At 36.6% G+C, this 16755-nt stretch overlaps 1 protein-coding gene across 1 annotated transcript in view; it reads right to left on the bottom strand.

The window, feature by feature from the left end:
* Nucleotides 1–407: 407 nt before the first annotated feature.
* The window catches only part of LOC118271510 (neuropeptides capa receptor-like), a 91184-nt gene continuing 74836 nt past the window's right edge, over nt 408–16755 (bottom strand). Inside the window, exons 5-9 of the mRNA XM_050695791.1 lie at nt 8638–8750; nt 4155–4311; nt 4055–4081; nt 1716–1775; nt 408–1404 (exon numbers count right to left, since the gene is read on the bottom strand). Coding sequence (XP_050551748.1) covers nt 1101–1404; nt 1716–1775; nt 4055–4081; nt 4155–4311; nt 8638–8750 — 661 coding nt within the window. The 3' untranslated portion in view covers nt 408–1100. The remainder of the gene's footprint in view (nt 1405–1715; nt 1776–4054; nt 4082–4154; nt 4312–8637; nt 8751–16755) is intronic.

Genomic DNA, 16755 nt, shown 5'->3' with positions numbered 1-16755 from the left:
TGGAAGTTATCCGGTTAACTGGTTAATTAAACGAATGCCCGGGTGAACAAGAACCGGGTAAACGTCAGAATTAACAGAACTCCGCGGTTTTTGTTTACACCACTGATTCAGCGGAAAATAACCTAATTATATGGTTTTTGTTTGTGCTTCATAAAGTACTTATTTACTTATTTGTCTTTATACCTATTCTATAGTGATGCTTTGACTAGACTGTTTACAATATTTTTAAGTTTGTTCTTTGTTATTATTTTAATTGTAAAACTTGATCAATTAGTTGGTGACACAGAATAAAAATAACATATGTATTTTAAATACAGAGGACGCAAAATTTATTCTTAGACTTAATAGGGAAATATAATTACTTCGTCAGTTAGATAATTAAAAATATTAGACACGTATTTTTTTGTCATATAATTAAACAATACTTAGATAAAACGGAGTTTAGGTGTTGGAGGTCGTTGCGTCAAGTTACTCTATAAAATGTTCACGACATTTCAAATCAACGTAAAAGTGTCTAATTTCGTGGGAAAAGACTAAACACGCGTCTAATGTTTTAAAGTAATCTACCAGACGGACATTAAACAATATGAGGATACCACCCTATTGTACTGTTTCAAGTAATTAATTAAAAATAATAGTCACACGATACGGCACGAGTACGAACTAATGATTGTGGTATATAGTACACGCATGACATCTTCATTTAGGTTCTAGGTAATGTAAGTGAGACCCAATGTAGTGTAGACATCTTACAAGAGAAAATAATTGTCCTTTCGTTGAAAAAATAACATCGGTACCGTCAAGATATAACATTCCTTAATGATTTACTTGAAAAATGTTCACAAAAAATGTCTCTACATTTACCAGAATTTATTATTTTTTTACGCGAAAACGAATATCAGTTACAAATAAATAAACACGGCGTATTATACAGAATAATTATCAATTATAAACCTTATTACCTATACACTAAAAGCGTAGTATTAAATCTACATCATTATATCACAATGAAAGTTACAATCCTCCTTATATCGGCAATATGGCGGACAGTATCTCCCGACGTTCAGGTTAGCTCTCGCGATGTCTGCGCGCCTGGTACCCTAAGTGACGTCACCGTCTATTTTGAAGTCGCTATACAACAATTGACTCTCGTTATTATTACATAAGGTTGAAGATACACTGTTCCTGTCATTGATTAGCATGCTGTTCATCTTCTTCGGTGTCTCCTGTCTCCATTTCTCGCTACAGAGGCTGGTGGTCTCCGTGCCATAGTAGCTGCACCTCCTGCTTCGCCTGTCCAGTCGGTTCCTTTTATGCTGGATCTCGGAGCGGACCCTGACCAGGTTGGTGCCGTCTGATGTGTGGTTCACCATGGTCTCCCTGATGCTGGAGTGCTCCCGGTACCTGTTTATTTATTTATTTGTTTAATATGGTACATCTACAATATACATTAAATATATTTTTTTTTTAAATTATTTGACTGTTACAGATCTTATATGTATATCTTTTACAGATGTACATAACATTAACAGAAAAAACATAAAAAAATAGGATAGAATAAAAAAGGTATTAATTAGTTAGTTAGGTTAGATAGTACCTTAGGTTAGGTAGTTAGGTTAGATAGTACCTTAGGTTAGGTAGTTAGTTAGGTTAAGTTGACTTTGACTTTGACTTTAAATAGGTATTAAGTAGTTAGTAAGGTTAGGTTAGGTTACCTGTTCTTCTTGCTGATGACCTTACCACAGCAGAGGGTCTCTGAGAATGCGATGCGGTACCTGGGGATGATATAATTAGTCAGATTCTTCGTTAAAATTGGTAGCATGTTTGATTTTATAATATGCGCCTTACTAAAAGTCTTTTTTTTCTTCTTAAAATACCTAACATATGAACTCTTAATATATCCTCCTAACATATTACCTAAAATACCTAACATATTAATTTCTTATTTTATTTCCTTTTTAAAATACCTAACATATTACTTTTATGTATTTTTTAAAGTGTTGGGGAGAGAAATAAAAATAGCTATGCATGTACCTATAGGTTTATACGTAGTATCAGTTTTTAAAACAAGCAATTAATTAAGTAAACGGTAACCGATACAGTAATGTCTGACAATTACTTGAATATACTAATCCACAAAAACAGCAGCCAGACTAAACAAATTACAATAATATGCCGAACAAAGCCTAAACAAGTACTTCAGAAGAACAATATCATTTACATAATGTAGTTTTTGTTCAACGTTCAACACACCGTCTGATAACCGCGCCAGTGTAAAATCAATTCTAAACTCATCATAATTAAATTGAAATTAGTCTGAGAATTTCGTGTGGTAGTCCGAAATACTGCAGACGGCGCGAATGGACCATTTTTGTGCAGAAAATATCGATACAACGAGTCTTGTGAACCTTGCGACCTTACGGTAGGTTAGGGATAACACAATCAAAAATGTATTAGCTTTTTCAACTTTTGTAACACCTGGCATCTTAAAAATTACAAAAAAATACTGTTTTAATTGATTTTACGACTAAGGGTGCTTTTCTACCTGGGATGTGCTATGTTGCTATGATACGAAAATTTAGTAGATTAGCTGTGAAACTATGTGACCGTTTCCACTGATACTATGTAGCTGTGCGAGTAAGATGTGCTATGAAGATGCGCAGCTCGAGTATGTGTGCATCAAGAGTACGGAAACCAGCCATAACACGTATCAATAGCACGCATCTTTTCACATAACACATATCTTAGCAGAGTGCATTTCCACCAGTGCTAAGCTATGTGTACCAATGTGCACAGCAACGCGTGCCTTTCCAGACTACGACACTCGTAGTCGAATTTGAAATGGCTTATCCTCTATCTTTTAACTACACAAAGTATTTTACATTTCGATAAAAAAGAGTATTAGAAGGGCTTTCAGATAAAAACAATATCTATTATCTTAAATCCACTAAACTGAAATAGATAAAACTGCGTCTACTATGATAGTGACATTATTGTAGGGAAACTTTGTCTGTTCACAAAGTTGGAGTGAATCGATGAGAGGGTGGGTCCCAGGAGACCACTTAGCTCCGGTAAATCCCACGTTAGCAGTAGTTTTAAGAACTAAAGCTATTCTGGATAAAACTGGAAGTTGTTCGAGTTCCTTCGCATACTTTGACATAGTGTTATCTTTATGTAACTTTGTGACATGATCAGTATTCGTTCTATTTCTGAATGAAATGTATGTATAGAGGCCATTGTTTTCTAAGTTCAGATGATATCCAGTAGTTAACCATACGACTTATAGGAAAATAATGATTAATTCTATTGCACATTTGAATTTCTTGACTTCCGTCTATTTATACTTCTTTATTTTGACAATTATGACAATATAACTATCAAATCTTGTATTACTCTACAAACGTCAGGAACTAAACAAATACAACTTCAATAGTTCATTAACAAATCTCTAACCTAACCATCTTTAACCATATTTATTTCTATTCTACATTCGACTCCATGGTTGTTGGTCACAAGACTGACGCGTAACGTGTTTCTTTTAGTAACATCCTCTTTGTGTGAACCACATATTGTTGTTTTAGGTCCATGACACCCATGTGTAAGTGAAATTGTATGTTTATAAACGCACCCACGACACAGGAGAAAATCCTAGTGTGGGGCAACGTTTTAAAATAGGGTTAGTTACAGCACATAATGCGTTGCGGCGGCGGTGCGGCGCCGGAGCGGTGTCGCTGCGTCGTTTTACATACAAATATCTGTGGCATGTCACACGATGCACCGGACTTGCAGCCACCAACACGAGGCGGGGAGGGGTGAATGCGTTGTGATGTTGAAGTGACACCACTCAGTAGTTTTGCGTCACAAGGAAACTTTCATTAACCGACTGTCCAACGCTGCTACGGCGCCGCTGCGACATAACAACGTTACGCCGCCGCATCGCTCTCGTGTGCCCACTGACACGGTGAAATCTTTGCGGAGCGGCGCCGCAACGCATCGTGTGCCCCTGCTCTTAGAGGAGTAAAAAGTCCTTACTAAGTATAACAAGAATACTGACCTATGGCTCATAACGTTGTAGAGTATACACACACACACACACACACACACACACACACACACACACACACACACACTCAACCCAATATTTATACAATAAAGGATTGACGGTAGCGGAGATGTAGTAGAAGGCGCCGGCCACGTAGAACAGGTACTCGTTGATGGTGTGGTAGTGCCGCGAGGACGTGCCGTAGATGAAGAACAGCCGCTGGAAGTGGAACGGCGCCCAGCACACGAAGAATGCCACCACCACCGCCGCTGCAACAAGGGGAGGAGGTCAAACTTTGATTTTATTGTAACTTTCGTGAGGCATACTAAATTACTCGACACTAGCAGCGCGACAATAGCCGCGTCGTGTGTCGCGGAATGCTGCTCATGAATGTGCCTCTTGTATGGTTTGAAACTAGTCGAGTTCCTTGAATATGAGCCTCTTGCATAATTAGTTATTAAAAGAACAAGTTGAAATGAAATGAGAACTGAAAAGTATTTTGTTGCAACGTTACGCCTTTTATGTTCTTTTCGATATTTGTTTTATAAAAATATGACTTAACAATATTAATTGGCACGCACGTAGATCGTGGTAACAGTTAAATACTGTGGTATCATTACCACTATTATTTCATATATAGTTTATAATCCAAACTTCATGGTTTTGTTACCGGGAGCTACGACCCTGTTACCTGCCCCAAGTCACAAATAAGTCCCAGAAGGTTCCTGTCGAATCGACGTGGTGGAAACAAAAGAACACGATTCCTGAGAAAATTGGCCAACTATCAGACAACAATGAGGTAAAAGTTTGTATTTACTTCGGAGTTATGTTACAAGTTTCTACACCCAGAGGGAAGGTAGCGTTTTTACAAGAAACTAGTTAGTTAGTGTGCCTATATCTAGGTCCAGTTTGTTTGTCTTCTGCAGGTTTTCTAGATCAAGAAACTATTAACAACATAATGTCACTAACATTATGTTGTTAATAGTTTGTGTTTCGTGATCTTTATCTGTTGCTTCATTAGTTATATCATGAAGCAAATATTAAGAGGAGATGTCATGACTGATTTCCCTTTAACATATTGCGTGATACTTTACGAAGAGCACGAAATGTGATAAATCACGCCACTCTCTATTTTCCATCTTGCGGTGGTATAGTACAAACGTGATGCTAATTATCCACACTTTAATGTATCACGTTTTATAACCGATCTACCTTTTTACTTGTGATATTTCGAACAATGCACAATCACTTTAAGGCATCTCTTTTAGTAAGTACTTGCTTCATAAGTTGCATAGTGTGTTAATGTAGACGTTAAATATGTGTGCATCAAAGTTCAACTATCGTATTTTATTAATAAATACACAAAACAGAAAGTTGTCAAGGGTCCGTTGCGTCTGTCTGTCTACCAATGAAAAGAGGATCTCGTCCCAAAGTATAAACCTATATGCATAGTTTCGTAAAGAATGAGCAAAAAACTCGACTATTATTCTTTTAATAACACATTTTAATAACATTTTCTTTACTACATGGTTTCGTTATAACGACAAAAATCCCAAGAATCAAAAGTCTTTGAAATAAATGAAATTTCGTTCCTAAAATAAAACCTTGAAGCAAGCAAGAAAACTAATTATCTCCGTGAAACAATATCTCATAAGCGCATAACTGTACTAAGTACTCGTACGAAACTTGGTATATTATATTTGGACACTTTGAAGAATATTTAATTCACGTGTAGTTTGTTAGTGCTCCGTCACATTACAAGGGGGGGGGGGGCTGCCTCGAGGGAGCAACTATTACATGAGATTCGCATTACGCTAGACCACTGCTAATGAATACTAGACTGGGACATACTCGGCTGGAAACTAGTTGCTGATTCTCCATATTGAGCAGATTGTACTCATCCACTTTCATATGATTTCACTGTTTTGTTAGTATGCTTTTATTAAGTGTTTTTGTGTCTTCCAGGTAAGGTAAAGCAGTAGCAATTTTCTGTTTTTGGAAAAGTTTGATAACTAGCACAATATTTTTCATAAGTACCTCAGTATATGTCACCAAGTTGGCCCCAATTATAGGGTTTTTTATGAGATAAGATGGTAAACGAACTGACAAATTATCTGATGGTAAGCAATCGCCGCCGCCGATGGCATTTTGGGGGTTAGGAATTTAAGGTGTGTTGGGGAATCAGGGATTGGGAAGGGGGATAATTGGGCCTCCGGTAACCTTACTTACAAGATGAAATACAACGCAAATCCACAACTCCTTTCTGTGAAGTCGTGGTATCTAAACGATAAAAACGTGGTAAATTACGATAAAACATCTTTTCTAATATTCAGGTAATAAATAACTTATGTTATAAGCATTTGTATGTTGAAAGTAAGTGGCAAAAAAGGGTTTCCAAATATTGAATTTTAACATGATGACAGGTTTTAAAATAACTTCGTGTGCCTAACACCAGCCTCACCTCCGCACTGACCCGAATCAATCATTGGAAGGTCGGCAGGAGACAAGTTTACACTCCATTCAGATAAACCCCGAATATTCTGTCACCTTTGGCCACTTTACAGGTTGAGGTGCTGAAAATAGGATCAGGTTGGATATTTTGATATTCTCAATATATTTATGGATGCTTGGTTTATATCTAGAGAGTGACAGACTGTTCCGACTCTCTGCGTATATTATGTACTGTCTATTGAGTAAAAAAAATGTCCCAAAGTGAAAGTCAAAATCAAAATTCAAATAGACAGGGAATCGCTCTATAAGTCGTCATAAGTGCTGTCTATTGAGTAAAAAATTGTCTCAAAATGAAAGTCAAAATTAAAATCCAAATAGACCGGGAAGGTACTTTTGAACGTCAAAAAATGTTGGATTCAAAAAGTGTAAGTATTTAGTCTGAGGCTGTGAGGCAGACTTATAATATCTGTATACAATTTGATTCCCCTCTAGAGATAAAATCATGTAGTAGTTAGGTTAAGTAAAGTTAGTTAGTGGCACTCTGGGAGAATCAAATTACTTACATACGACATATCGATATGATACTTAAATAAAATCCGATATTCTGATTAAATGTTAGCTCAGATTTATATTATAAAATGGAAAATCCTTTAGCGATCAGGATTAATTTGTTTTAAAACATTAATATTTTAATGAAATATGTGTACGGTGATACGTGACCAGCTCTAGAAACGTGCATAACATTTTTATAAAAACATAATCTTTTACTTTTGTAGAGAAATGGAAATGCATTTCATTATACAAGACCTGGCTACATAATACCTGGATTTTGCAGACAACAGCACAACAAGCTAACTAGCAAAACATCTCTATTAATTTTTCAACCTTATTATATTGTAATAGAGTTGACAATCTTTTGCCAATTGCCAGTTTAGAATAACTTGAAGAACCAAGCACTCAGTTTTAAGCTACGTTTGTTGACATTTTGAGATCCTCCGTGACTTGGAGGTCTTGTACAACAATTGCTATTTTTGTTATAATCCCAAAGTTAAGACTATAGTTATGAAAATGTAACTTGTAACATTTTAAAAATGGATTTTATGCTATGTGGGTTGTAGGGTGTAAATGTGCAATGTAGTCTTAACTTATTTATATCTATATCAGTGAAATTCATACTAATCTAATTTCAAATTATGTTGTGATTCAGTGTTAAAGTGACGCTGTGACTTCTCTAGTGTTGCGGGTGTTCATGGGCGGCGCTGATCGCTGATCGTCGATCATTTGCCCTCTATTCCATAAAAAAACTTCTTCCCATGATGGTTCGAATTAAAATTATTTATTTGTGAATATAGTTATTAGCAGAAGAGTACAGATGTATGACATAATATCAATTCAAATATTAATTTGCTTTGTTTAATCAGTGATGCACGAAAATTAATTTATCAAATTCTAACACAGATGCGTTTGAATCTAATGTAATTAATTCGTTTAATATTAATTAAATGAAATCACTGAATGTATCGTTATTTCCTAGTTATGTTGATTGGCGGATAGACCGCCATTTCCGATCGCAGCGCCACCACGCGGCCGCAAATTGAATGCGGTTGCTGTTTGACCGTTACTTTGTGATTTATCGCTAATTCTGATTATGTTCACTTTGCAATCATTCACATTGCACTTTGCTGGGAATCATTTGCTAATTAATGTTCGGGGCTGGATGTGATTTGTTTATTATGTGAAATTACGTGTTTGTAACCACGACTATGATACAATGCCATGGCAATCGTTATTTTTAGTTATTTATTTATGTTGTATCACAGGAACGTTAAATGTAATGATATTTTACGCAATCTATGAACTACCAGCCATTTATGGTAAAGCTAGCAAATGAGCACAGTGATCACCCGACACTACGCAATCACCGTCGTCCATAAACACTCACAGCACCAGGAGTCACAAATGCATTGCCGATCTTTTAGTGAGAAGGCATCAGTGCCTACGGAGACTTTGGTCTCCGGTAACCTGACTCACTCGCTTTTATGACTTTTATTGTTTTGGTTTGTTACAAGTACCTACCTAATAACTACTCCATTCTACTACATGCACTCTAACACATTACAATAAGGTCTACAATGCGTTCTCACCGAGCATCCTGATGATAGTCTTCTTGGACTGCGCCTGCCTGGCCTCCCCGTGCACGCTGCCGTTCACTCCGTTCAGGGTGCCTGGACTGCCTGGCTTGTTCGTGTGGGTGGTCCTGGAACAAACTTACTGTCAGTAAGGATATGATACGGTAAGAGATACAACTATATAAAACTGCTAGTTATTTAGTTCATTTTCAACTCTATTACAAAAAATGGTAAAGTGTATTACGCAAACGCAGTCTCAACAACAAATAAGAAACTTAACAAGTTATTTGAGTTTTCTTTGAGCTAATTTAACACTCTTTACAAATACGGCATTATAACAGCCGCGTCGTCGCATGCCCATAACATTCCTAGACAACCTACAATATTACAGGTTTTCGTTGAAATATTTAATTTTAGTTGTAGTGTGTAGTGTAGTAGTGTACTTGTAGTTTCATTTAAGTCATGTGAGCGATATCCGTACTGTATACTCTACTGTACAAATACCGAGGTCGAGGGTACAAATTACAATGAACTAATTTTGAACGTTTGTAACTACGTAAACTATGTCCTGCACTAATCCTGTTACACAAGTTCCGTCACGCGGAATGTATTTAACATGGTATTCACATTATGTCTAGACCACCGCTTGAAGACATACCAGCATACTAAACTACACCAAGTTCTTCAATCAATTTCCAATTCTATACTTAAACCGATAAAGTTCAAAATGTATTGAAGATATCTGTCAATGTGGTAGCTTGACGTGCTAGCATGTGTAAAGGCTATTGAGACAATATATCTAAGTTGATTGAACATCAATGTCCTAAGGACCTAATTGACACGCATGACGGATTCTGTTCATAAATCGAATGTATCAAATGCCTATCCTTGATCCCAGAATTTGATAATGCTAAAAGATACGTTTTATTAACTTACAAAATATACAGGGTGTCCCTGAAGTCGACGTCCAACAGGCACCAGATGATCGGCAAGGCTCTAACTGTTATCAGAAAAATATAAAAAAAAATCTATGTCCTACAGTTTTTAAATTACAGTCACTTATGTGTTATCCACGAAAAAGTACACCCTGTGCCAGTCTTTTGACTCTTGTTGCTACAAATCTTTATTTTTTCGTCTGAAGTCTTTCTTACATTAACCTGAATAGTGCTTCAGTAATATGGAATCATAAGTTCTTAGCCAACTGCTTTAGATTGGAAAACATTATCAGTTTTAGAAGAACCAAATACTCTGAATAAATTTTTCACCTTACTTTAAGTGACTGTACTGAATAAATTATGTACGACGCTAGTAGTGGCAAATTTCACCAAAGTTGGCGCATTTAATAAGGATTCTAAAATGGTATAGCACTTAGCACATTACTTCTTAAATTCGGCACAAAAAAATATTTTTCAACGAAACGGAGTTTCGATGAATTTATTTGAACTTACTAAAAATTCTTCTAGTGTACTCAAAGCATACTTTACAACCTCATATGCACTAGACAACACTTTGCACGCGATTTGTTATCATCATGTTGAAAGTCAGCGAGGATCTCTTGTCAAACAACACTACTCTACTCATGATTTCGCTTGCAGTATTCGTCGGCAATATTATCGCTAGAGGAACTGATGTTGTGCATCTCGAGCCATCGTACTCGGGATACGGCATTTTAGCTAAACACTGGCTTTTTTGCGTCGTGTTGAATTTTTTTAATTTTTTTTTTTGCTTTACCTGTAATTTCTTGTAACGGTGCAAATAAACTATTTATTTCTTTCTCATCAAACTAAAGAACAGTTGATGCTTCATACCGCATTTGATCACGAGGCATGATCACGTAACTTAATCGGAGGATCCACCCAATTTTTTTTTTTTTTGATTGAGATATGACAAGTAATCGTTCGCAAGGGCTCATGTACACCATACCACTACCGCGTCTCCCTCGCACCGCCACCGCGTTGATATCCTGTGTACATGACTCTGCCGCGTCAGTTCCTTTTAATTGTACTACACAGTTGATAATGTGTTGATGCTCTTTTAACATCATATTGCAATCATTCAATGTTATTTAATGAGACATGATGCACAACACCAGTTCGTCTAGCGATAATAGTGCCGACGAATGCTGCAAGCAAATTCATGAGTAGAGTAGTGTTTTTTGACAAGAGATCCTCGCTGACTTTCAACATGATGATAACAAATCGCGTTCAAAGTGTTTTCTAGTGCATATGAGGTTGTAAAGTATGCTTCGAGTACACTAGAAGAATTTTTAGTAAGTTCAAATAAATTCATCGAAACTCCGTTTCGTTGAAAAATATCCTTTTGTGTCGAATTTAAGAAGTAATGTGCTAAGTGCTATACCATTTTAGAATCCTTATTAAATGCGCCAACTTTGGTGAAATTTGCCACTACTAGCGTCGTACATAATTTATTCAGTACAGTCACTTAAAGTAAGGTGAAAACTTTTTTCAGAGTATTTGGTTCTTCTAAAACTGATAATGTTTTCCAATCTAAAGCAGTTGGCTAAGAACTTATGATTCCATATTATTGAAGCACTATTCAGGATAATGTAAGGAAGACTTCAGACGAAAAAATAAGATTTGTAGCAACAAGAGTCAAAAGACTGGCACAGGGTGTACTTTTTCGTGGATAACACATAAGTGACTGTAATTTAAAAACTGTAGGACATAGATATTTTTTTATATTTTTCTGATAACAGTTAGAGCCTTGCCGATCATCTGGTGCCTGTTGGACGTCGACTTCAGGGACACCCTGTATATTCCTTAACTAATATATTCCAGGCTTAGTTTACATAGGTAGGCTTTAGAATAATGTAAAACTTTCCAAATTGGATGAATTATTATAAAAACTGCTTTTCAAAGAACTAAACAAAATATTTGTAAAACATAGTAAGTTACACACATTAGTTTAAGCCTTTAACTGCCATCAAAAAACTGTTGAAGACAACTCCTCCACTAACGTGGCAGTTAACGTGTTAAAATGGCAAAATAACACACTTTCAACATACTCGTACAGTATAGAGACCACCCATTGACTTAAATGTAACCAACCACAAGTAATACTAGAAGTATAACACAACTACTATTAAATTCTGTGTGAACAGCTCCATGTGCCTTGACCACAGAAGAGCTGTAATGTTGTAGGTTGTCTAGGAATGTTACGGATATTTGGTGTGGCTGTTGCAATGCCGTAGTTGTAAAGAGTGTCCAAATTAGCCCAAAGAGAAAAATGCATGTTTTTGACTTAACTACTGGGCCTATTTCCCTCACTTTTAGTATATTGTCAGCTAATATGATAGCAAATATTATGTGGTAGTATATGTTTGTTCCAAACGCAATAGGCATACATACATACTATATGTATGTATAACAATACTCTGAAAACTTCAATTTAACGTATTACAATAAAGATAAACGATCCCAATATCTTTAAAACAACAATGTCTATTGAAATAGTTTCTATCAAATAACTAAAGGCCAATGTTTTAAAATACAATACATTTTAAAATACAATAAATACATATATGCATTAGGCGCCCTACACACAATACACGAACGTCTGAAAAATAAAACGAATGGGCCAAATACAATAGGTTTTATATGAATACAATCATTTACAGTTTCACATTTTTACATACGGCACATACATTATTCATTTTTTTCTATTTATATAAATAAAATGTTATTTTAAAATTTATAAAAAAAAGGTTTAAAATGTAAAATACGTTAATAATTTAGCTTTCATTGTTTTCTGAAAGGTTATGTATTGCATAGGTGATGTTAGAATTTTCAGTAGGTATGTTATGAACCGAGTGGTGTAAGGGTGCGTTGTTGCGCTATTCACTTCTAAAAAATCAGGATAGTTAGTACGAGTTTGCTTTACGTTTCATGAAATGTAAAAGAGAGCGCGTTCGAACATTTTAATTGGTCTACGCGAAAGAACCAACCAATCAGAGCACTGAACACTCTATCATAACATAAAGCAAACTCGTACTAATGGTATACTGGTGTTTTTATATGCAGTATAAGAAAAGTGACCTTTGTTGCACGTGCAACTTGACCAATGAACCAGTCTTGTCATGTTCAGTGTCAGATGGAATAGGCGGTAAACGAAGAGTCGGATTCCCTTATGTTAATCGTTTACAGGCCCTTATGGACACACGTAACTTTAAAAAAGCCTAGTAAAGAGAAGCTTTTACACTAAGGTATGAATTATAAAACCTCCTTCTTTTCAAACTTCTTAGTGAGTTTCTAGGTGCATATATACGTACATACTATCTTTCAGAGCTACAAACTTATAGACCGCTCAAAACCTTGTCTAACGCACAACATAAAACATGGCTACAATAAAGGTGTGCCAACACTTTCTCCCACACAACACAGTACCGGTCCCGTGTGAAATGAAACGAGGAATTGTTTCACGTGATTTAAGCCGGTGCCATTGACGGGCGCAGCGGAATTCCGGAACGCGGAAAACTCGAACATCCTAATGTTTGCGGTTTTATTTCGTTTCATGTTTTATGTTCTGTTTATTGAGCGAGTTCGGGATCGATTCGGGATGGGAGATGGATGGTCCTATTTCCAATGTTGTAAGAAAGAGTTTTCTCATGTAGCGTATAGGATTTACTGACTAATACAATATGTAATTTTATAATAACTATCGTGAGACATACTAAATTAACTAAAAATCACGGTTTACTCACTTACATTAATAGAGAAAAGCTCTACTAGTAGCGCAGCCTACTCTAAGCGCGACGACGCTGCTCATGATGAAGGGTCCCTCTGTGACTCGAAACTAGTAGAGCTTTTATCTATTAATGTACGTGAGTAAACCGTGATTTTTAGTTAAATTAGTATGTGTATTTGCTAAAAACAATAAAGACCTTTGTCCGTCAACTTTTGGTAATTAAGCTTAAATTAAACTTTGGTGATACATCTACATTATAAATGTGAACTTCTTGTTTTAGGAATTCCTAATGCGAATACAATAGAGAATACGAGCACGTCCTGTTGGTAATTATAAAAGTTCCTAAATGTTCCTGTGTCCGACAGTGTCCGTGATTGTTACTTAAATATCTGGTTTAAGTGTGGGAGAGCCATGCTTCGGAACGAATAGGCCAGCTCGACCGGAGTGATACCACCGAAAACCGACGTGAAACAACGCTTACGTTGTGTGAGTGAGATTACCGGAGGCCCAATTACCCCTTTCTCATCCCCAATTCCCCAGTAACTCTTAAATTCCTAACCCACAAAAGGCAACGCCTCTGGTATTTCAAGTGCCCATGGGCTACAGCGCTTACTTTCCATCAGAAAACCCGTGAAGGCTTAATCCATAAAAAAACTTTATAAATGTGCGTCACCTTGACAAAGACGAAAATATCCCCAAACGTACGTTGATACAGCTACTCTGCCTTATGTATAGCTACTTAGAAGGTGGTGTCTTCCGGGACGCGGTGGTAATGGCATAATAATGGCGTCTTAATGATTTCATTAGCCATTATTCAATTGACACTGGAAGTGAGAACACCTACGCTTTCAGATTAAGGGATGCTTTGGAATATAATGAGTATAATAGGGATCTTTATTTGGAGAATCTTATGGATTAACTAGGTTCTGCTAACGGTGTTTTCGTGGGGTAAAACGTAAGCCTATGTATGTATGTTATTCCAGATTATACTCTACCCGTGTACTAAATTTCATTCTAATCCTTTTAGCCGCTTTGACGTGATTGAGTAACAAACATACACACAAAATAATTTAGATTAGTAAAGAAGTAAGATTTAATAATAATCTAATCTACAGAACTACATATCTTTCATATTAGATTCGAGCCCTTGTGCTCGGGCTACAGCATTCTAGCTGAGCCTTTTTGCACAGTTTTGGTTATGATGATCTTTACACCTAAGTTGGATCAAGGTACATTTTAACGTAGGAGATCCATAGATGCGCACTTGTAACTGCATATTCCGATATTAACCTTCGTACTCAGAGTCATTTAATGGTTACTTAAGTCCTTACTTAGGTCCTTAGCCATTGTGTTCGGAACAAAATCGTTACTAAGGAATATGTTAAGTAATCATTTTTCTCTGACTTAGACAGTAAGTGTTTACTTAAAATATAATTTACTAAGGTACTTGCCAAAAATACAAGTTTGCCAAAGATTATGAACAACTTGAACAAGAGATTGTAATTTACAAAATGTCTTGAGCCGTTACCTAGTAGCGTAATTCTCAGCACGTGTATTATTGGGGATACCAGCGGCAGCCGGCTGCTGCAGGCTGAATGTTAATTACTGATTGTGTGACCTTGGCATTATCGCGCCCGTCGCCATGCGCCTCTTAGATTAGGTACCGACTGCCTACGCAACCAGATTCCTCTTCTGAAGTAGGTATTTCATTTATGGTCTGTACTCCTAGTACAAGTTTGTTTTACATTAAAAGAAATCGAAACGAGAGCGTGTTCGGCGCTCTGATTGGCCGGTTCGAATAAACCAGTCAGGTATAGGCTCTGCAAAATGGCACCAATCTAGCGTGTTTGGTGCTCTGATTGGCCGGCTCGAATAAACCAATCAATCACTGGAAGTATCAAAAAAATATTACACTAACTGTGCGCCGCCGTCATAATATGAGTCCCATGTAATATGAAGTCAGTCTATTGCATTACACCGAGTACAAAACTAGACCCTTGACATGACTGAAAAGAAAATCGAGAAATAATAATACGTAATTAGGTATGTATATTGGTAAAGTCACGCCTTTTGTACCCGAAGGGGTAGGCAGAGGTGCAAATTACGGCACGTAATGCCGCTATACAATGTACACGCACTTTTTCACCATTTGAGTTATAAGTCCCATATAATAGAGGGTGAGTCAATTGCCATATACTGGGCACAATTCCAGACAGAAGCAAATAGCTTCACTAGAGGACTGACCGACAGACAGACGTTATTAATCTTATTATATTTGCTTTGACGTTCAAAAGTGCCTTCCTGGTCTATTTGAAATAAATGATTTTGACTTGACTTTGACTCCGTGCTGCTACTAAGATGTATAATCGAGCTTAATCAACTTTTCAACGTTTTCCTACAGTAAAAGTACTTGTAAGTAAAACAAATTATTGTGGTGTACGGACAGACAATTACTCCACGTTATCTCTGTTCGCAGCCTCTACGAACATACATACATAACATAATATATTACATATATGTTCACGCTATATACACGTGTTATGTATGATGACGTCACAGTGTTATTTATGACTTTAATCGTGCATCGTACGGGTAAAGAACTGTGTACGCTACGGGAGGCAATGTAACGATTTATTTTTTTATTTACTGCATGATTGCTTTTTTGGTGATGTTGTGTTGTACGATCATGACTGCTATGTGATAGGTTCTAGGTTCGATTTTCAACATTAGATTTTACACCCACTTTTCACCATTTGTGTTATAAGTCCCATGTATTAGGGGGTAAGCCTATTGCCATATACTGGGCACAATTCCAGACTCCGTGCTACTACTGAGAAATTTTCGAAAAAATGAAAAAGCTCATTAATACCTTTTGACTAACCCGGGAGTCAAACCTGAGACCCCTTGTCTGGCAGTCGTACTTGCAACCCCCTCAAAAAAAAAAAAAAACCACTCGACCAACGAGGCAGTCACTCCACTAATATTACTGACTGATCTCGGTATAAGTTGTAACTCCACATTTTAATTAAGGTTTAACGTTACAGTTAGGTGTTCGATGAGAGCAAAGTGTTAATCCCCGCGGGGTAGCACTAGTTCCATTTATTTAAATGAAATATATTTTTTATAAAATGTTTAAAATATTTGCGCTAAACTCCGCGTATCTCTGTCTGTGGTGCTGAAGAGGAACATTATATAATCTTTTATGGTTCAAATGACACGTGTGACTAATAGAATAGAATTACTTACTAAAATTTAACTTTAGACTCAGCTAAAACTAAGATCTATAAAAAGCTCAACTAGAGACCCAAATCCGAATACCTTGTTCGACAGTTCGACTTGATTTGAAGGAGGGAAAATCATCTAATGACTTTTCCCGCCATCAGCGAGGCGAAAATGAGTGGAGTCAGACTCTTACTGACTAAAAACCAC

Source organism: Spodoptera frugiperda, chromosome 9 (assembly GCF_023101765.2).
Source record: "Spodoptera frugiperda isolate SF20-4 chromosome 9, AGI-APGP_CSIRO_Sfru_2.0, whole genome shotgun sequence".
Classification (NCBI taxonomy): Eukaryota; Metazoa; Arthropoda; class Insecta; order Lepidoptera; family Noctuidae; genus Spodoptera; species Spodoptera frugiperda.
This window is presented reverse-complemented; position numbering and strand designations above follow the sequence as displayed.